This window comes from Tauraco erythrolophus, chromosome 6 (assembly GCF_009769465.1).
Source record: "Tauraco erythrolophus isolate bTauEry1 chromosome 6, bTauEry1.pri, whole genome shotgun sequence".
Lineage (NCBI taxonomy): Eukaryota > Metazoa > Chordata > Aves > Musophagiformes > Musophagidae > Tauraco > Tauraco erythrolophus.
The window spans coordinates 43,871,828-43,895,289 of NC_141470.1; the positions used below are offsets into that span (position 1 = coordinate 43,871,828).

At 38.0% G+C, this 23,462-nt stretch overlaps 1 protein-coding gene across 5 annotated transcripts in view; it reads left to right on the forward strand.

Moving 5' to 3' along the window:
- Positions 1-23,462, forward strand: part of NPAS3 (neuronal PAS domain protein 3) — a 634,054-nt gene that overhangs the window by 594,415 nt on the left and 16,177 nt on the right. For all 5 annotated transcript variants that reach the window (XM_086613173.1, XM_086613175.1, XM_086613176.1 and 2 more), the window contains 2 exons: positions 8,482-8,675; positions 15,160-15,266. In XM_086613173.1, coding sequence (XP_086469299.1) covers positions 8,482-8,675; positions 15,160-15,266 — 301 coding nt within the window. The remainder of the gene's footprint in view (positions 1-8,481; positions 8,676-15,159; positions 15,267-23,462) is intronic.

Sequence of the window (23,462 nt, forward strand, 5' to 3'; positions counted from 1 at the left end):
CTATCTTTTGAGTTTCAGGGTTAAATAAGTATTGGCCATAAATCAGGGATGCAGACTACCAAAAATTCTGAGACATTCCAGATTCCTAGCTTAGACCAGCAATAGCAGATTCTATAATAGATCATTAAGAAATAAGTTAGTTACATTAACGAATTTTAAATTAACTATGTTTCATTTATTCCTCTAAATTCAACATACATAATCCATTATAACATTTGCTAGAAGAAAATCCCAGGTTCTTAATCTTTTCCACTATATAGATTTCATTCTGCAATAACTCAATATTAGATATTTTAGAGTTTATATTTAAAAGCAGCTGTGAAGCAAGCAGATATGCAAGGGTAAATCTGCTCATCTTGAATCCTTCTGCAAATGGTCTGCTCTGGAGGTCATATCAAAGAGATTCTTTTTCCAGCTTAAACCTGTCTTTTCTAAATAGATCTCAACCTGATCTCATTTAATGCATTGATGTCTGGTTTCTTAGTCATTATATTTGCTGTATTACATATCAAAAGGACTCTTGAGAAATTCCTCCGAATTGATAATTCTAATTTCTTATGTATAGCTACTCTATATTCACTCTGAGGACAGCTGTATTGTATGCTAAACCACGAATTGTAAAAATTGATCCCTTTGTATGTAGGTTTTTATTAAATTGAGATACTTTATTTTTTCCTGTTTGTTGCCACACATGGGTTCCTGGTGTCAGTTTGTATTTGGCTATTTGAGCATATTAAAGTTTTGCTAGTGCTTATGATGTTCTTGCCAAGAGCACTCTTGCAGCAATCTGCACTAGAACAGTCTTTGTGCCAATTACTTCAAAAAGTATTCTGTTATAAAACCAATTTTTATGGCTACTTCTTCAGGTTGCAGTGTGGTGATTTCATTTAGTTTCTTCTTTTTCCATTTTTTTCATGTTGATCTTCTTCAAATGCTTGTAAGTTTTGTATTATGAAAAAATAATGTGGTGTTGATAGATTGAGTTGTTAATAAGATATCTTAAAAAGGAAAAGGGTTCAAAGGTATTAAAATAAAACCTGGCATGTTGAATTACTAACACTGCATATATTTCAAGGATACTATTTCATAGGAGAATGTTTGGAGCTCTTATTGTGGGGACTGATTGTGAAAACAGAAACCTTTGCAGTTGTATAAAGCAGAATAAATGAAAAATTATAATATGTAATGATTTAACACAATTATTTCTTGAGCTTATATTATGAGGATAATTTCAGGAGTGTCAGCTCTACAACATATTTTATTTAGAGAAAACCAGCTTGCTAATCCATTGCAGTTAATAAAATATCACAACACAGAAAAGGAAGGCATGATAACGTATTTTACAATACAAATATGCTTTTGAATGGAGGGTCTTGATCATGCAACTTTTACTACTGCAATGAATGCCAATGGAAGACTGGACGTCAGAATTCTGATGTGAGAGCCATCATGGTGATAAAGATATATATGTGTCCGTATACAGTACAGGACACTGCTATGCAATACTAAACAATAACTGCTATCTATTACCCAAGTTAATAAAATGACAATGCTGTTATGTAACAGAATGAAAAATCAGCCATAAATTGAAAGTCTAATAATGTTAATTTAAAGGATTTATAAATGTTGATAGCAAATATATTTTTATTAATTATTCTTGAGCATTCTCTCATCTGCTGTTCGTTTCCCAGGCTATTAAGATTTGATAAATCTTGAAAAACGGCCTATTGTACGCTTTTGAAAATGCGCTTTTTTTTTTTTTAATGGCAGCTTTAGGAGTTGTTTATCATGCAACAGTCTTCCTCTACTCCGACAGAAAAGTTGTAGTTTATTCTTTAGATAACCCTAACCTAGCCACATCCGGATCAGGGAGCTTCATATGATAGATGTAACATGGGCAATGTCAGGTTCTTGTTTTGTCTTCACTCTTTTCAAGAGTCAAAAAGCTGTCCTCTTTCCCTTCCCTTTAGTTTATTATCTAGTGAGAGGCAAGTGGGAGATAGAAGTTGTGCATCCTGAGGTCAAGGAACAAGCAGCTTTTTGCATGAGCACTCAAAACACTAACTTTTACGCAGAAGAGCAGCTATTCCCTATGGTGTACTTGAATGAAAGTGACTGTGGCTATTGTGCTTGCTGCTGGTCTCAATATTCCTCACATGCAATAAATACTCAGGTCGTTTTAGGGATTGAGCAAGAGCTACGAACTGAGCCTGCCAAGCCAGGGTGTTTCTGATGTGATGCTTGTCTTTAAGCACCCAATGAGTTTGAGGTCTCATAAGGATACTTTTTTTAAAGCCCTTAGCATTAGCCTAAATTCTGCCTTTGACTGTTTTAAGCAGCAAAATAGCTTTTGAATGTTATTATTTGGAGAGAGTGATGTCACAGGAAAGATGGGGAAAGCCTAGAATGTCTCCAGAAACTAGTATTGACTTTTTAACAATAAAATACGTCCTGAGACCAAATATACTGTTTAAATGTAAATACCATTTCCATTTTCAGACTGTCTTTTACAGGTGTATTTGAGGGGATTTGAAAGTACTTGTAGATGGAAAAGAGGCTATTGACCTTGAAACTATGTATGTGTTAGAAATAATGTTCACCCTTCTTGAAATCAGACTCGTATTCTTTGAACGGATGCTCAAGACCACAACTCAACAGTGGTTCAAGTAGCATTCAGTGCATAACTGAATTAAGACTGACTGCATTTTATTTACAAAGCTGTTTCTCAGGAGTAATAGATTACTACCTAGTCTCTTTTCTTTCTTTTTTTTTTTTAATCCACCATGGTTCAGGATGTCTCACTGACAGCTGCACTAACTACTAGTTTCCTTTGTTCTGATGTGGACTTGATATAATAGGAGAAGGTTTGTGGGTAGAAGCAGTGTCTTTTACTAGATGGACTACTATAGTCAGAAAAAAAAGAACCAAACAGGTTTTTCAGCATACAAGCACTTTTTCAAGGCTAAAACAAAAGCAGCAAACTTCTGAATCAAATAAGAGTTGAGAACAATTACTGTAAGTAGACATGTTTTTTGAAGTTGGAGATGGGTGATGTTAACAAGGGAAAAGATGATACGATGGTTATTTTGTAGATGGAAAGAGATAGTAAATCTAACATTGATACAACAGGAGCGTGCATCTACAAACTTTACCTTTCACAACTTCGTTATCTGAGGGGTGATTGATCAGGTCTCCAGACACGCAGTGGCCACTGGGCATGTGTAAACTACCTTACATGGCTCGTGATGCAAGTCCAATGTGTCCTCTGTGTATTAAGCTAACTGTACACATGATGGATCATTGATCTGTGCGTGTACAGCAAGTTGGATGCATGTGGGATACATCCAACTTGCTGCACACGTGGGATGATCCAACATATTGCAGCTGTAGCGGCTCACTTCTTTTCAACACCGAAATGTCATGGAACCTCCTGTAAGGAATCCTGCAGTGTTTATAGAAATGCAGTAAGTCTGAGAATGGGGTAGGCAGATACTACTGAAACTGCAAACACAAGGCTTTACGGGACCTCTCTGATCCCAGCTGCTGCTGAATGATAAATATAGGCAAGTGATGTATTTTCCTAAAGCTTTCCTGAAAGGAGACCAGGCTTTGTTCTCTAATGAGGGTGGGGCTGTGGAACCCCAGAAAGAAATGGCTTCTGACCATGAGAAAACAAGAACTAATGTAAATATTGTATTGACTCCAGTGGGATAAAGGGAGGAAAGAAGAGAACTGTGGTAGATAGAGAAACCTATACTGAAGTTTAGGTTGATAAACATGGATATATTTTGATATCAGAAAAGGAGAACCTTCAGGATATCCCTGTGTGAACTCCAGATGTGACAGTGGACCCTGTTTTCTTTGAAACATCCAGAGGAAAGCTTGTTTCCAAATGTTCAGTCTTAGCTTAGAAACCACCTGAAAACTGACTGGAACCCTTTACCTTGTGGAATGTTAAAATATTTGTCTCACTAGTGTCACAGGCAGGTTTTGAGATACATATCCATGTATCTGTGAGTGAAGGAGCACACAACTCTTTGAAAGCATGGCTATAGTTTGTAAGATATATCTTCAGCCAGTTTTAGCAGTACAAATTAATTGTGTTTTAAAGATTTAGATGTTAATTTTGGGAGTACGAAATCACATGTTTGGGAGACCAAAATAAATATATATATCCTTGTGAATGACAGTTGTTTCTGTAGAGGGGGATAAACGTATATGTGAGTTGTTCGTAAGGCAGCTGAATAAATATCTAGGCACATAAACTAAATTAGGATGTTTTCATACATGACTGTCTTCTCAAAACTTGTGTCTAAGCAATAATTTTAAAGCTTCAAATTTAATATCACCTTAAGAGAATTGAGGTGAAGGAAGCACTTCTGCCAGTGCTGTGGTTTCAGTCCCATAATAAATTGACATAGCAATATACACAGAGAACAAAGGAAGTAGTTTAGAAATTTCTTTCTAACGGAAGTTTAAGTTTTGAAGAACACAGAGACATCTGAAAGGTGAAATTCACAGATTTTTCATGCTTGCAGGTTTTTATAGCCTCTGGTAATGCATGTCCTTACTCTGACATCACATGTATGTGAAAAATGGATGTAATATTTAAAGATGTCTTTTGACAAAGAAAGTATTTCCATCTCCAGAGGTGAGATGTTGCTTTAAAGGATGATGAGCAAGTTCCAGATGTGTTTTTCAATCTCTGGGCTTTCCTTTCCTTAAGTATTGACAGAGGGAAGGTTTTATCAAGGTCTTTCTGATGCGCTTGTTTATAATGAGTAGACATTAGTAGAGCACATCTAAGTGCTTATCACTAACAGATGACTAAAGAGAGCATATGGCACAGAAAAAGAAATATATATTTGTCCAAGCAATGTGGCTTGTTAACACTCCCACACTCATAAACTGTGTTTACACATACTTACAATATTTTGCAAATCCCTTTTCTAATCATCTAAAAATAAAAGCCAAATAATGATTTTTTTTCCAATATTGGAGTGACAGGCGAAGTTGATTTAGAATTTTTTTAACAAAGCAGTTAAACGGTAGAGAAGATTTTTATAGTATTTGTTTTGCTTCAGCATGACATCTTTACAGCAGTGTATGTGTTAGTTTCATTTCACAGTGTTAAAAGTTTTATTGTTACAGAATGCTTTTTGGTTCACCCACCTGTCTATCCAAGTATGACTATTATACAACTAGGTTATACTACAAGCAACAATACAGGTCATAATGACCTATGTCAAATCCTGGTCTAGATCAGGTCACAAGGTTTATTTTGACCATAAGATTTGCCTCTGTTTCTATGGGATGAAATCACCATGTAAGTTACAACACTGGCCAACAAACTGTTCATAAGCAAAAAAGTCTCTGAACTGTTAACGCAGTCTAGCTCCCATTAGAGTAAAAAAAAAAAAGTTTCTTGCTATTAATTTCAGTTAGGAGGTAGATGGAGAAATGCTAGGGAAATCTGTACAGCTTTTGACATACAAAGTTTCTGATGATCGTTGTGTTCAGGAGTATGGCATTCATCCACCTTTTTATAACAGACAGAACACAGTATCACTGTCTTTTCTTGCTGTGACACCTAAATATGCCAGTCTATTTGTATAGTGTTATTAGAAATAAGACAATTATAGTTTAAAGATGGATTGGATTGTTGCATACTTTTCAGAAAGCATTTATAAATAAAACTACACAGAAGAGCTGCATTTACTTTGGATTTTCAGAATATTCCTAGTGAATTTTTGTTAAATATTTACATCTGGATCCAAGTATTGTCCTTCATAAAACAGTTTATTCTTGCAATTTAGCTTCATTAAAGTCATAATACTGCTTTAGGATATAATAGACTAGTGCTGTGGGATTGAATTATAAAGAGATTAATTTTAGCTACCGGAGATAATTGACCCTATAATTCCTATCACCCCTAATCCCAGTTCAAATGAACCAGTGTTAAAAGTGGCAATACTCACAATGTAGACAAGGTCATGACAGCTAGAATTGTTTTTTACTACCAATTAGATTTCCCACTTGGTGCATTTGACTAATGTTGTCATAGAAAGGGATTTCAGGCATGGAAATACAGTTTCTTTAGAGGCACACAGGCACTGGAACTGATGGGCAGTTTGCTGTACATTTCCCAGTGTACAGAATCAGAACGCAATTGAGTGCTGACCCCTAAAATTTGAATTCATATGGGGATTTAGAACATGTTTTGATCCACGATAGAGCTATGAACAAGCTAAATAATTTGAATCTGGAAGCAAACTCTCTTGGAATTCAACCATATTAATATACGGTGAGTCTAGCAGGCTTGGAGCTATCTCCTGGGGTAATACTACGTCTGAGGTGTATTTCAGATGAGGAATCAGAAAAAAGTGAGGTACTGACTGAACAGAGAATTCTTCAAAAATAAATCACGCTGATATTTAGCTGCAAATGACATGAAAGTTTCAAACTATACAAGGAAGAGATAAATGGATGTTAAGTATGATATATCTTAAAAATTCCCTCAAGTAATGGTGCCAACTTCAAACATATTAGCATAAGGACTCTTACGAAAAAACAACAGAACAACAATACTTTTGCATAGCACGTTCGGTATAAGATTATTTTTCACATTATTACTAGTTATCCATCAGCGTTTTTCCAAGCATTTAAAGATTTGAGTTTTTGCAGTAAGCTGAAACTGCGTGATAAAAAGAAACAGATAATGATAAAAAGCAGATGTATACGCAAGCCTAGCTAGAAGGTGCAAAATATACTATTACTGCCCCTCCTGTGAAGTTAATCCTATTTCTTTTAGCTATTTCTTCATTAGTTAATGAGGTCTTGAGAAAAAAAAAAAAATAAAGTATGTTTGAAATGGTGTTTTTGCACCCTTGCCTTAGGAACTTTTTCAAATATTCATAGAATAGTTTGCCCTTGGAAGGTGCACTAAGTGTGAGTTTAGGCAATAATTACTTCAAATGTGGGTGGTCAGAAACCTGCAACTGAAATGGACAAACACAGCAGCTAATCACTTTCCACATTGAGATTCACCACACTGGCTGGAGTCAAAATGTAAAATACTGGAAAAAAGAGATATTTTAATGATTTGGTTTAAAAAAAAAAAAAAAGAAACTGACTTCAAGACTTAGATCACAGATCTGCTAGCATGAATTAGATTTGAATTTGGATGCACTTTGTGGTTTGCAGTCTTATTAATGAAATATTTTCTTCTCTCTCACTTTCTATTAACAATCAATCTCAGATCAGAAGCAGAGAGTTTGGCTGCTGTGTTTGTGAAATGAGTATCAGAGGATTTATAACTACATCCCATCTCTGTCACCTCCTCCAGTGCACTTGATACCAACCAACATCTCTGTTGACCTTTGAGTAGTGAGTGTGGGATCACAGTGAAAGGGGCCTCCATCTCCTGGAAGCTTTCTCTTCATGTTGATGTTGCAGCAAACTCTGAGAGTGAAAATCTGAGACAGCCTGCAACTTCCAGTTTTTATGGCTCTCCTATGCATGAGTACAGGAAGTGCAGTTTCCATTTTCAGTTTGATATCTGGCATCAATACAGTATTTGTAGTCTCTTATTAAAAAAAAAAAAAAAAAGAAAAGAAAAAACCCTACCTTTATGTATCCACCAAAATCTTGAAGGAGTGAAACTGGAAATGGTGGATTATTCTTTTCCCAGAGTTTCAACTTAATGCCATTTTAGGCAGCATTCTTAGAATTTCACTCTCTAGAGGTGCAATTGGCTCTCCCAGGCATCTTCTGGTATTATCTTCTGAATAAGGAAAGAAGCCATCTGCCTCCAGAGCTCTCCATATGTACATAGTGTACTAGGCAAAGACTTTACATGTCTACCAGCTCTTAAAAAGCTTGATGTGGATGCAAGAAGACCATCCTGCAGCTGAGCTCACTGATCACTTCTAGACTGTTTCTTCTCAAATTGCCAACCACAAAGAAGTAATTCAAGGCTGTGAGCAGTGTCTCTATAGTGTAGGTGACTAGCAATTGAATTAAATCCATTCTGGAAAAGTTTCAAAACTGCTGATATTTTTGTTTGATATTGAATCTCCAAATGTTATAAAATTAATGTTTTATTAATTTCTACCTTTGTTATTTCCATTTTATCCCCCTCTCTCTTTTCTTTTGTTGAATTTCTAGTTTGTTTTTTCTTCTCTTTTTCTGTAACAGTCACCACAACACAAATCAATAGCACAGGAGTTCTGAGGTTTTTATTTGATGAATGTGAAGCATTTGCCTGTTATGTTCTTGTCTTCTTTTTTGCCATGAGGACATATAGGACATGTTGACAGCCAATATTAATAAGCCTAACACTAATACTGGCAGTTACTTAGTACAATTTTTAGCTGTGTTAAGTGGTCTGTAGGGAATAGTAATGCTATCCTTTAAGAGAAACTGATGTCATAGTTGCATCCAGAATTCACTGGGGTTTCTTTTATTGTTCTTATTTTCCAGGTGATTCATATAACAGGCCGGTTACGTCTGAGAGTGTCACTGTCCCACGGACGGACAGTACCCAGCCAAATCATGGGACTTGTTGTCGTTGCTCACGCTTTGCCACCTCCTACAATTAATGAAGTCAGGATTGACTGCCACATGTTTGTCACTCGTGTGAATATGGACCTCAATATCATTTACTGTGAAAATAGGTACAGCTTTTAGATCCTTTTTTCTTTGTTTTAGCTGTGTTTATTCTTTGTTCTATGGACTTGGCAAAAAGTTTTGAAATTTGTGACTCCTGCAATGTCATCCTGGGGTTGTATGAGAGCATTGAATTCACTCTCATCATCATCACCTTCATTTTCATTACATTCTTAGAGGATAAAAGTAAATCAAAAACTACAATTTGCAGGACACCTTGCTGGAATAGGGGAGGATGGACCAGGAAAGATTCCTCTAAGCTTTCCCTGCTTTTTGCAATCTCTCACCGTCCCTCTCAGAGGCAAGATTTGGGACTAGACAGACGTTGATCTGGCCTGTGTGGCTGTCCTTATGCTCCCCCATCCTCCTCTCCACAAATCTTTCTATCTGAAATTTTAAAGTTTTCCATTTTTGAACTAATTTGCAGATTACAGCACATCATGCTCGGTGTCTAGTGGAACAGAAGCACAGATGGCCTAGATAGTAGGATAGAGAGGTGGGATCTGTTGCAGCAAGAGGTGGGAAAACTGTAGCATAAAATTGTTTAGGGGCATACTGGGAAAGACAGCAGTGAAATCGGAACAGGTGATGCGAAGTTGGTTGAGGGGGGGCTATGTGTGATGTGATAGTGACAAGTGATCTAGGAAGGTGGAGGATAGGATTTAAATTCAACTGTCTGCTCCCTGGAGGCTGAGTGTCGGTAACACTGGGAGCTCCCCATGGTGGTCTGTCAGGGCAGCCAGCCCACCAGCCAGGAGCGAGGCAGCCATGGGGCATGGGGGCAGCCCGGGACTTCAGACACCTCCCTGGGGACAAACTGCAAGTGGGCCTGGGTCAGCAGGGCCCACGGCGGGGCAGGGCAGGGCTGTGGGGAGCTGGAGACCCCGTTACAGCATTGCTGGACAGGGCTGATGGTCCCGAGGGGTTGACATGGTGTTCTGGGCTGTGGGCAGGACGGGGGAAGGCCTAGAGGAGATGGTCAAGATCATTAAGGCTTATTGGTCCCCTCAGAATCCTGAAAAATAAGAATAAAGTGAAAGGAATGGGTATTTAGAGCAAAGTGAAGATATCTAAGAAGAACAATACAAGTAATAAAGAAGTTTGTGTCTGTAGATGGAAGTCTGAGGTATGGGGGAAGGGTTGGAATGAAAGAAAGAAGGTCATGCAGCCAAAAGACATTTTTTCAAGGGGATCTATCATCAAAAAGTGGAACAAACAAGATTACTAATGCAAGTTTTTCATGTGACAGCAGCCATGGCATGTTATAAATTAAGAGTGGAAGCTCTCTGATATGAGCAATTGTAATTGCTCAATCAGAATGGAATACCTATGATCAGGATAGCACATCGAGATAAACTTTTATAAAAAGGCATAAACCCAAATGCTTTGTTGAATCAGGGCTTTAATCTAAAATAATCTTGGATTTCAGTTATGATATTATCTTTGCTGTCATGTTACTGAACTACCACAACAGTATTAATAATAATATTACTTAGCTGTTAGAGAGAACACTTCATCTAAACTTTCAAAGCATTATCTAAAAGAGAATATATTATTCTCATTTTTAAGCCTAGAAAAACTGCTCCATAGGAAGCAGCTTGCACAAGGTCACAGAGCAAGCTAGTAACAATATTAAAGTTTGGGCTGAGTTTTTGCCTGTAACTCTACTCAATGAGCGTCTAGATTCTCTATAATCTGGCAGCTGGTGAAAGAGCTCTGGGGATTAGCAGTAGGATCTAGAAGAAACCTTAGTCTTTGATTTGACTGTGACCTACCTAGGTAGTAATGGAAAGCTGCTACCACCGCAGAGCTCTTCAATGACCTCTGTGAAGTGAGTTACTAGTATCTGTCCAGTTCCTAATGAACAGATTTCCTTTTAACAAAATCACCTGCACTTGCTGTTACCCTCATTGGCAACCTCAATAAAAAAGCCAAGAATCAAATGGATGTGAAAAATGAACTATTCCGTCAGGTCAAGTATGATATGAATTTGTTGGCTGTGTTAGAAAGATTTATACTTTCTTTGCCGTCAGTTTGGCATTTTTATGAGCCTTAAATTGTATATGTTTTTTTTTTAATTAAACATTTTTCTCAAACCTTCCCTTTACGTTCATGTAGCAATAAAACTTTCAAACGCCTGAGAAGGGCGTCACCGAAAAACACAAAATGCATCAGACATGGAGCACTGATTAGTAATCACATAGAAAGAGCTGATAACATGTGGTAAACTGTGGTAAGCCAGCTGATTTATGCAAGAAAGTGTTGAGCTTACTAATGTTTTTCATTCATTAAGGTAAAAGCAACATTATACAGCAACTTTTCCTTGTTTGTGATGGATTTTGTCTCATATGCTAGGGTAGAATGCATATGATGCTACTTGAATTTATGTTGCAATAATTCCATTTTAAGCCCCTGAGTCAGTGTTAAAAATAGTTTATAAAATAGTTTATAAAAGGAATTTCGAATAGGAGAAACACTTCTGCCAGAGCTGGGAGGTGAATGTTAGCTCACTGGGGCCACAGGATTTCCACTGATGGAAAATGGAGTAAGAATGAAAGGACTTGGATTTCATAGCAGATACAGATGACTGTAAAAGCTGGAGGAATGGAAAGGACAGAAGAAGAGAAGGAATTACCTGAACAGCTGATTAAAGCTGTCAGATGAATTACCTGGGCATTTGCCAAGGCCATTCTCTGAGTCGAGGTAACTGGGATCTCTCTTTTGGGACTATAGAAAAGGAAATAAGTATCCCATCCTGAATATATGGGCTTGACTCCTGGCACTTGCAGGCAACTGGGAAATTCTTTGTGGTGCCACAGTAAAGCAAGCACAACATTGATGAAAACAGAGAAAAATGGATGCATGCTGGGGAAGCTGTAAACACTATTTATGGAGTGATGGGGAGTTACTGACAGCCGTGGGGAGTATGGAGCAGAAGCCGTGCTACTTAACTGAAATGAATGGTCACAGTGGACCATTGGATCAGCAGGGGTGAGATCAATAGTACTCCTAGTTTTCCAAATGGTTGCCTGCTTGCAGCAGCAGGGAGCAGGAGTGACATTACTCAATTCTTTGGGTGCATCTTGTTCCTTTCCTCTAAATGAAGAGATCTGCATCAGAGTCCTGGACTCAATGCACAAGCTAGTCGACAGTAAGCTTCCCTTTGAGACAAGACCCATTAACTAGTGCCCTGGCTATTTCTAACAATTAATATTTTGTTCTGAGAGTGTTAAATGGGGACGTAAAATTTTGTTGCCTAAAATGTGGTATGTTAATCCGTGTCTGTTTTACAAATGTGAGATTCATATAATCTAAACTTCACCATCTAGTCCAAAATAGTCTTAAATTTCTCTATTAGTCAGTAGAGAGAGAAAAGCACCTGCAGAGGACAAATCATCTTAGACAGTGATAAGAAACTAAAAGCAAAATAAAGAGGCTGTTGCTAGAGTGCAGCATCAGTCTATGTATTTTCGGTGTCAATTGTTAGTGATTGAAGACCATTTGGAGAGAGCCTATAGCCTAGTTTAATGTGGTCCACTATAACCTTATCTGCTAATATATGCCCAAAAGGAAATAACTCACTCAATATGGTGTTTTCCAAATGGAAGAGGTTTGGCCTGTTGGCCATGACAGTTGTTGCTAATAGTTCCTTCAGATATACAGAAACAGTCCGGTGTATAGAGTCTCAAGCCTACGAAAGCGTGCACAATTTGGTCCTCATTCAGCAAAGCACTGTACCATACACCTACCTTTAAATTTCAGTCATGTTAACAGTCCTGTACATCAGTGGAACCACTGATCTGCTCAAACATAAGCCTGTGCTTATGTTTTACAGGATCAGGTCTGTGTGTTCAGCAGAAATGAATTCCTACCCATCAACCCCTTGCTTTATTTTGTCAAAGGGCTTGAGAGCCACAAGATCTGTCTCCTAACTAGTACTCTAAGATATACGATATTTCTTTCTTTTTTCCATGCATATTATTTATTTCCCATCTTTGATACCTTTGATATAAGCATGAATGTCCTATTTGTTGTAATTTCTTTTGCTTCTTGTTTTGGTGTCAGTGCCTGCCAGTGGTCATCATTTACATTTGGATATTATTTCTGTTTATCCTTCCACTTTTTTCATCAAAAAAATCCTATGTCTTTCATATGTCTGTTTGAAACAGCTTTTTTTCAATGTTATAGAATCATAGAATCATTTAGGTTGGAAAAGACGTTTAAGATCACCATGTCCAGCCATAAACCTAACACTGCCAAGTCCAACATTAAACCATGTCCCTAACTGCCACATGTACAGGTTTTTTAAATACCTCTAGGGATGTTGACTCAACCACTTCCCTGTGCAGCCTGTTCCAATGCTTGACAACCTTTTAAGTGAATAAATTTTTCCTAATACCCAATCTGAACCTCCCCCAGTGCAACCTTAAACTCAAAGGATTGTGAATCTGTTTCCACAGTTGCCTTGCTATGTTCATTTTTATCTGTAAAGACTTTACACAAACATGCTGCTGCAGAAAAGCAAGATACAGATGAGTCAAATTTACCAGAGGGGGAAGCAGAACAATCATTCTCCGTGTTAGCCCTGTGGACTGTAGCACTCACAGCCTGGGTAAATCACAGGGCAGTGGCCTGCCTGGAGATTGCCCCTTTCTACTAGGCTGGGCAAGGTGAGACTTCGTCTCCCTGGTCTTGAAGCAGAGTCACTTCCTAACAGAAAACAGTTTCTGGGCCAGAGAAGAGCCAGCAAAGTGTGCCAGTGAGGAGAGTGTAGACATGGAGGTGAGGGGAGAGACTTTTGAGGTCTGGTTTCTGCCCTATGGACTATTTATACACTTAGTTTAGTATAAAAAGATAATACACAATCCAGGGGACAGGAACCTTTAAATCGCAGACTCCTTTCCTTCTGGTGAGGTTTATCACTGGGCAGACATCCCAGGTCCTTTGTTTCCCAGACCCTAATTCATTGCTCAGACAAAGTGGAGGAACTCAGCAGGAGGGATAGGGAGTCCCGCTTGCCAACGTTCCAGACTTGTCTTTATCCTGGCGAATTGTGTCCTCTCTGGGAAGGCAGGAGAGGTGCTTTTCAACTGTGGTTTGTGATGAACATTAGACGGTTATGCCCCGACGGGTATCCCACCTTTGGTTTAAGTGCTGTAACTACTAGGCAGTTGTTTGAAAGTGCGCATCCTTCAACATGCTCTGTCATGAAAGTGAGAGAAGGCTATTGTATTTTGTGCTAAACTTGATTTGACAATTTTTATAAGCAAACTTGAGTCCACTCGCTTTACCTGTGATGCTTTTCATGGTTGTTTGGGGTTTTTTAATTAAACAAACCACCAGTGCTACTATGGTGCTGCCTAATGCTTCCATTCTCCTTCAGTCTATCCGTTCTCCCTGCCCAAACACCCAGTCAAACACAGCTCTGCTCATCAGTGCCTCAATGGCTGTGTTCGCCCCCTCTGCCTGCTGAGAACCCCTCAGACCTACATGGTTCAATTCTTGATTTAGCCTCCCCACTCTCCTTCCTCAGGATCACACTCGGTTGTTTCAGCTATCTGACTATATCAAAATGTTTGGTGTTTCTTACAACTCCCTTAAATGGGTGGCAATTATATCGTAAAATTGCAAACTGGGCTTAACTCCAATCATTGCAGCATATTTCAAACCCTAAAAAAATATTCTGTTTCTAGAAATCTGACATATTTTTAGATGCTTATGTGAACAAGGCATTTTCCAATTGGTTTGTTATTTTCTGTACTGCATTTAAGGACATTGACATCTTGACACTTCATGACAGAAGTTTACACATGCACACAGACACGAGCATGCACACACACATAGACGCACGCACACAAAGGTCTGCAGAATAGATTTTAAAGTTTCTATGTGAAATAAACAACAAAGTCCCAGTTGAAAGGGCCCAGAGTGAAAGCTGAGCTCCCAAATGAATTAGACTAAAAAAGATACCACCCTGAGGCATCTGTATGTCTCAGCATTTAAATTATATCCCTTGAAAAATCAGTTTGGACTTGGTGCCAAGAAATGGTTGAAGAGCTTTTTCATTAATATACCCAATAGAAGACCAATCTGTTGAAATGAAATGTGTCTCTAATCATTTGGTATAAACATAACATGGTTTTACTTTATTATGTAACCTTGAATCATCTTGGTCTTTTAATGAGGATTTTGGATTGTTGCTAATGCTTTACAATTTCATGGAATTATATTGTCTTACTGTTATGCTGCAGGGAGAATATGCACTAGAATTTAACTTTCTACTTATTTAAATGAATAAAATTATTTCAAGGTTTCTTTAAAAACATTTTCTTTCTTTTTTTTCTCTTTAAGGCTGTGTCTTGTTTGTTCAGATATTCCGTTCAAATCACTATAGTGGTGAAAAAACTTTTTAGCAGATTTCGCTTTCTGAGTCATTTGACAGTTCTTGTACTCTCTTCTTGAATTACAGGCTGTATCTTTTTTCCTTTTTAGGATTAGTGATTATATGGATCTGACCCCTGTAGATATCGTAGGAAAGAGATGTTACCACTTCATTCATGCTGAAGATGTGGAAGGCATCAGACATAGTCACTTAGACTGTAAGTACTTCCATTTTTGTGAAAATAGTCTGGTACAACTCTTCATTGTCCCTGAACTATTATTTATTTTCCACAACTGGGATCTTCATCTCACACCTACTTTTTTTGTCACAGGGTTTCATAGAGGATGGCTCAAATGTAACTTTTTGTATGATTTATTTTCAAGTCTTTTTATAGACATTTAAGATTGTTCACATATGTCGAAAGAGAAAAATATATTTGTATTACCAGAGTTTCCAGCAGCTGTTCATTTACACATGCTGTGTTTTATTTTACTCCTTCAAAGAGGTATTGCTTAGGTGAGAAACTCCCTCCCTAGCACAGAAAATTATCTCCTTTCTTTGTTTTTATTTCTGAATCATAACGTGGAGGTCAAAGACTGCAGCATACTTGGGATTTCACCAGGTTTTTCGATACAGAACTGAGCTATAGCACTACCAGTGTTTTAACCACCCCATGTATTAACAACTAAACGGCCCCCATCCCTGTAGCATCTTAAGTCCCTGTTATTTGCACACAGGTAGTATCTGATCAGGATAAGGATAACAGAAATACAAAAATGTTACGAGACAAACCTTACCAGAGAGCATTTGCATATGTCTGTGTATGGGGGAAGGGAGTTTCAGCTTGATTCCTTGTAATTAAACTCTTTGTATTCCTCTTATTAAAAGCCATAGGGCCTAATTCTTTTCTTGTTGAGATCTGTTGACTTCAGTGATGGTGCTCCTGATTTACCCTGGTGCGAATAGAGACTTAGGCCCATAATCTCTAATTTATCTGTGCCTGCAGTGAAGCCAGATAATTCTTTTGAAAGTTTCAGTGACTGACTGCGTTTATGATTGACTTGTGTGTTTTTTCTTGATGTAAAAGACTATCTGCAAACTGCCTCTTAAATTCAGAGTTACAGATTTGAATAACCGGTCCCCTTGCACCATGTACTGCTAGAATTTCCTAGTAAAAGGGTAGCAAGCCAAATACAGTCACATTTAATTAGCTTTTACAAAGCCATATGACTACAATAGAAGGCAGTATAAATCTTCAGTCTGAAAGTACCTTGCTTGATCTGCAAGGGAAGATAGGAGGATAACAGCAACTGGAAAGCAGGAAAACAGGAACAGCTTCTATGATGATATATGGCAGCCAACAACAGTATAAAGTTCTGTAAAGCTTTCAAATAGTCCCTGAAGTTTCTAGAAGGTAAAGTGCATTTGGAATAAGAAGGTCAGGTTAGATACATTTATGTGGGGAAAAACAACAAACAAACAAACATACAACAACTATCCAAAATTATAAACAAAGTAATTTTGCATCATTTACATTTTCAGCATTTAATATCCAGGAGAATATGTCAGTTGCTCAGAAAAGAAGGAAAAAATTCGGAAACTTACTTGATGCTTTTGAAACTAGAAGTCAAAAATTACAAAGTGTACTTCCACTGCACTATCTAACCAAGGAAATAAAAGATATTTATGACTTAGACTTAAAATACCACCTGGCAGAGATGAACATCTCATTTGAAAAAGACCTTAATCTTCTGAATGACCACTTCTCTCTCAAATAGAATATGCTTTATGAAACATTCATCTTCAGAAAACTTAGAGACCTATGCAGAAATTGTAAGTGCAGTGTGGTCCAGCACTGGACTAGGAATAGGACTCAGGAGACATAGAGACAGGAATGATTTCTAGAAAATCACTTTACTGTGTTACTGCTCTCACTGTATGTCCAGCTTAGCTGATTGGAGATTACAAGCTTTATAAACACAGGGACTTTCTCCAGCACAGTGGGCTGCAAAACTTGGCTGTGTGGCTATAGCATAATTATTCTTGGTAGGCTAATTTTTTTTTAATAGATGAGGCTTTTACATCTTTTATGTATAGTTGTTCTCTTGGCTTATAGAAACAAGATGTTCATAAAATCCTTCAGATTGGAAGGGATTCTGAGACATCATCTAGTCTCACCTCATGCTCAAAACAGGATCAACACTGATTCGAAGCAAATTGCTTAGCACTTTGTCTAGTTGATCTTGAAAACCTTCAAGGTCAAACTTTTCACAACTTCTCTGAGTGGCCTGTTCCAATTATCCTTAATAAGGCCTTAATTATCCTCACAGTGCTTCTTTTTTTTTGTCCTTCTATCCAGTTGGAATTTCCCTGGTTTGATAGTGCAGCTCATGGCTCAATCTTTACAATAACCTCCTTGCAGATATGCTGTTAGGTTCCCCTGAAGCCACTGCTTCCTCAGGCTGAAACATCCTGGTTTCGCCACCTTTCCTCACAGGGAAAGTACTCCAGCCCCTGACCATTTTGACAGACCTCTGCTAAGCTCACTGAAGTTTATCAATATATTTCCTATGCTGGGTGCCTAAGATTAGGTTCCAGATGCAATCTAAAGAGTGATGACTGAAGGGGAATAATGACTTTCTGTGATCTGGCTGTACACATTTTAGTACAGCCCATAGAGCACACTGCTGATTTATGCTTAGCATGCTGTCCACCAGGACGACCAGGTCCTTTTCAACGAAGCAACAACCCAGCCAGTCAGTCCCCAGCCTGTACCATTTTAGGGAATCAGACCACCCCAGGCACAGGACTTTGCATTTATCTTTTCATGTTGTTTGAACTTCTGCTCTGGATGAAACATCCTCCAAGTTTAAATTAGACTTGGGAATAGCTCAGGAAGTATACCTGCCCATTATAACTCCTGCAGAAGCTGAAGTGGTTCATATCTTTGTCCAGAGAGATGCTTGACTCTTCTAGCATTTGGAAAAAAAAAAAAAAAATGTAGAAAAACTAAGAGAAAGATATTGTAAACCACCAAATAACTTCATAGTAACTTGTCCATCCTAGAAAATCAAGTTCAAACCAAAGTAGAAAGAGAAAATCCTCCTGGTTTAGTGAAAATAAAATTAGAGCTAAAATTCAGGAACTTGCAGACACTGGCTGTAGGTGGTAAAACCCAGCAGAACTGCAGCTCCCCAAAACAGACAATACAGGAGATTTGCCAGTACAACCTAGGAAATAACTACTTGAGATTACAATGAACCAAAAAAAAAAAAAAAAAAAAAAAAAAAGCAGTATTATGTAATATTTTGAAGAGGAGCTGGAAACCAAAGTAATAGTTAGAAAGCCCTTTTGCAAAGCAGAAGCAGGACTTCAGAAAGCAGCAAACTGAGAAGGTTGTATTTGATGGAGGACTGCAGAATTCAGCTAAAAATTTTGATTGATTTTTACAGGAGAGAAAATAATTTTTAAAGATTAAAACAAGAAGAATTCCAAATTGCAATGGTAGATCTAAGGGTAAAAAGAAACACAAATAAAACTGCTACTCTGCCTATTCACTGGCAACATATCAGGAAAAAATGGAGAAAATAAGACCAGTACATCCTGCCTTCTCATCCAGGTTATTCAAAGACATCAAAGAGGAAAACAAGCAAAGAAGAAAATGTTGCACAAAATCACACAAAAAAAATCAAGAGGGCTGTTGATGGCTTCAGATCATAGAAGCTCATTAGAAACTTTGAAAAACAGGCCTTGTTAATGCTATCACAGATAAAAGAAGACAAAAGCTTTTTCAGGAATGTGACCATAACAAGCATAACGGTGCAGAAGATCTGCAGGACTATAGCAGTGACTACAGTCTTTTGTAAGGGAACTGCTGCCCTAATGAAAGGTCAGTTACAGTCAATGGAAAAGCTTTCATTGACTTCAGTGGACATGGGGATTATACCCTAAAAAAAGCAAATTTATATAGACTAAAATTCTGATCCCAGTGAATTAAATAGCAAAAATTCCATTAGGCTCAGTAGGGTCAAGATTTCTACTTAGAAATTTATGTTAGCTATAGCTTGATGCCCTTGTGGATTAATAAAACAACATTCATACTCTAACTCTACATGTGCCTGCGTTTATTCCAACCCATTAATACATGATGGTGATCCCACAAGTTATTGAATCATCAATTTTTTTTCAAACAAAAATAAAAATTTTAGGGATCTTATTTCTATTTTGTTTCATTCAAGATTTCAATGGTCATGCTTTTTCATAAATCTCCCAGCCAGTTTTTTGGTGTTACAATTCTACCTTATTAATCTGTTTCCCTTTTTATAATGCTTCATGGTTTCAGAAGTTTGGGAAACTTCTTATTTGTTTGTATTTGCAGTATTTGTTGAACAAATTGCTGGTAGAATCCTGATAGATATCACTTACCAGAAATCAAGTCTCTCTCACAGAGATTATAGTTTGAATGTTCTCTAGTCTAACAGCCTGTACACCGTCCAGCATCCCAGCTCAGCTGTTGGCTCAAATGACACAGAGCAACTGGCTAAGCTGCAACAACTTGTGTTTGAATCTGAACCCTCAAAAATTACAGGCCTAGCTGTACCCTGGCTCAGGTACAGTCATTAATCCTAGTTTTGTGTAACAGAGCTCTTCATTAGGATACGTGGCACAAAAGAGCTGGATTTGAATGTTTTACGTTTCATAGTTATGCATCTAGAACTAATACCCTTGAAAGACCCCTCATGCCCCTAGTTCTACTTTGCCGTTTGTAAGAATAGGCAAGGTGATTGGATCTTCTCTTTTTACTTACCTCTGCATAGAAACATTGCAGGGCTGAACTATGTGTCAAGCATAAGGCAGTTCATACACTTTCACCAAGCCATGAGTCCCTGCATAGGCAGAACTGCCCTTATTCCAATGACAAGAAAATATAGAATCATAGAATCATAGAATGGTTAGGGTTAGAAGGGACCTTAAAGATCATCTAGTTCCAACCCCCCTGCCATGGGCAGAGAAATCCTCCACTACACCAGGTTGCCCAAAGCCTCATCTAACCTGGCCTTAAACACTTCTAGGAATGGGACATCCACAACTTCTCTGGGCAATCTGTTCCACTGCCTCACCACCCTCAGAGTGAAAAATTTCTTCCTTATATCTAATCAAAATCTGCCCTCTTTCAGTTTAAATCCATTACCCCTTGTCCAATCACTACACACCCTTGTAAAAAGTCCCTCTCCAGCTTTCCTGTAGGCCCCCTTTAGGTACTGGAAAGCTGCTATAAGATCACCCCGGAGCCTTCTCTTCTCCAGGCTGAACAGCCCCAACTCTCTCAGCCTGTCTTCATAGCAGAGGTGCTCCAGCCCTCGAATCATCTTCGTGGCCCTCCTCTGGACTCGTTCCAGTAGCTCCATGTCCTTCTTATGTTGGGGACTCCAGAGCTGAACACAGTATTCTAGGTGGGGTCTCACGAGAGCTGAGTAGAGGGGCAGAATCACTTCCCTCGATCTGCTGGCCACACTTCTTTTGATACAGCCCAGGATACGATTTGCTTTCTGGGCTGCCAGTGCACATTGCTGACTCATGTTGAGCTTCTCATCCACCAGCACTCCCAAGTCCTTTTCCTCAGGGCTGCTCTCCATCCATTCTCCGCCCAGCCTGTACTTGTGCTTGGGATTGCCCCGACCCACGTGCAGGACCTTGCACTTGGCCTTGTTGAACTTCATGAGGTTCACACAGGCCCATCTCTCCAGCCTGTCAAGGTCCCTCTGGATGGCATCCCTTCCCTCCAGCGTGCCCACAACACCACACAACTTGGTGTCATCTGCAAACTTGCTGAGGGTGCACTCAATCCCACTGTCCATGTCTTCAACAAAGATCTCTGATCTTAAAGCTAGCAGGATACATTTTATGTCAAATCAATAGCAGAAATCAAGCAGATTAATAAAATTACTATTGTATCGTGTCTTAGCACTGTCTGTAGAGCTCAGCAAGGCCAATTGACGCTGCTCTCTGGAGTACGTTGCTGTGTATCATACAGAGGTCTATAACACCCCTTTTTGATTTAAGAAGTACCTTTCTTGCTAAAAATGAATGGATGTCATACACTGTAGGATTATACATCTTCCATTTAATTGAAAAAAACTAATGATCTTCATTGAACATCAAGTATTTGATGCTACTGTTCAGTGAAGGTCATTATGAAAGTAGCAAGGAAGGATAAAAGTCAAGACCTCTGAAGGCAGCCATGAATATACTTTTGGACAAATTTAAGATAATGTGCCATCATCTGAAAATTAATGTATTGCTTGTAAGAACACTGTCGCAAGCATATAGTGGTATATAATATGTGCTTTTTCATTTTGGGATCCTAATTGAGATCCAAATTCAGAAACCTGACGCTTACAAAAAAGATACTTGTTGTCCTCAGCTATTGCTTAGAAAATACGATCCTGTTTCTTCAGGATTTGATTTACAGCTATAAGAAATACAATTCCTCAGGAACAGTGAGCCAGGGCAGTTCATTTCCCATAAAGCAAAGGTCTCTGATGAGTATGTTTGGTAGCACTCCCTCTGATCTACTTTATCTGGTTTCCAGTGGTTAGAATAATCCAGTCTTTCTGAAAATAAACTATTCCACGTTCACCTTTTTCATGGCTTCCTATTTTTCAAGGGATATTACCCCATCAGTCTGCTTTTAAATCAGTTATATATTCATGATTTCTTTTATGTATGTTCAGTAGAAAAATTCTATTGCTGTACAAAATAGTGCTTAGTGGTATAGCCTATCAGCTGTAGCCGAACTAACCCTTTTAACTTATGCACATCAGTTATAATTTTTTATTCTCTTAATAACCTCAAACACATGAAAAACAAATAGAATGAGTTGATAATTTCTAACAGTAAAATACACTTCACATATTTTGCTATCATGCTGTGGAATAACTCTGCAATGTCAAGTAGCACACAATTAGTAAAACTGTAGGAGGAAAAAAAGAAGTGTTTTGATCCTGAGGAATTTTTATCCTAATCAGATCGAAATTTCAATGCTCTTGTAGTGCTTAATATCTTCAATCACCAAAAAAATCAAACTGATTCCAATGTCAGGTTTTGCATTCTGGGACTGAAATAAAATGCTAAAATATACAAATGAATCTCATGTTTGTACAAGTTTATTATCATCACTAAAAAGCAAGATTGATTCTAAATTAGGCTGATAGAATGTCTGGCGTTAGCTAGCTCTTAAACCAAGCCTGCCTGGCATCCTCATGACAGTCTAGTGTACCTTGTTTTCAAAGAATTGCAGAAATGTTGGTCTGACCACCTGCACAATCTTCCTCTTTGTACATACTATGGGCCAGCAAAGATTTCTGCTTTGGAGACTGCCATCCTTATGTCCTTTTGAATGGAGGTAGTGGTGACAGAGCAGGAGGAGGGAACAGGAGATAAGAAACTAGAAAAAAACTCAAGGACATAAAGAAAACAGTTTTTTGATTCATACCAGGAAACAAAAAAAAAAAAAAAAGAGCATGGACTTTGGTTTTAGCCTATGCTTAGTGTTTGTTTTTTCAGTCCAAATGCATCTTAAGAGATGTGCACCTAATCAAGAGTGTGTATGCTTTGTGACTTTTAGCCATGCTCTGAAATCCTGCAGACATTGTGTTTGCTCCTGCAAGTGCTTCTTTGGGTTGTAAGAGATGCTGGTCTGCCTAGCCGAATTTCTTTGTCTGCTCTCTGACTAAAGCTGGTTACTTCTTCAGAGGAAGGGAGAAAACTCTCTGCAGTGTGCAATTATGTACACTTCGCACCCTTGTTTTCTCCATAATACACTGTTAACTCATGGTTGGTTCATTCCTTGAAAGATGAGAATTTATACCACTGCTTACATTTCTGTTTGTGGAGGAGGGTTGTTACTATTTAATAATTATCTATATAAATATTCAGATATCATTTTAAATCCAGATAAAATTCTAATCTTCATGATACTTCATGGCTAAGTTTTTCACGTTCAAATTGTATGCTATTGGACAAATGTTTTCTGTATGTAAAGTATATGAGAGAATTTACCAGAAGCATCAGATCTTTTGGATAGCAAACAAACCAGAAAACTCTATAAAGCTAAACATTTAAGCTGTTTAAACCATTAGCTGCTGAAACCTAATTGCGGAGTTTTGCCTTCTGTAGCTTAGCAATATACAGTTATTTTGCAAGATGCCTCAGATATAGTTTGTGTCAATAAAACTTTAACTTAAGTTCTGATGCTATTTCATCTTCAAATTAAATGTTTAATGCGATACTGATTCAAGCGTTCCCATTTCAGTTTGTAGGATCTCCATTGTAAGTCTTCCATAACTCACAGTCAGTTGAAATTTACACCTAGTTCTTCTCCTGTTTTTACATTAAAAATGCATCTAGTACC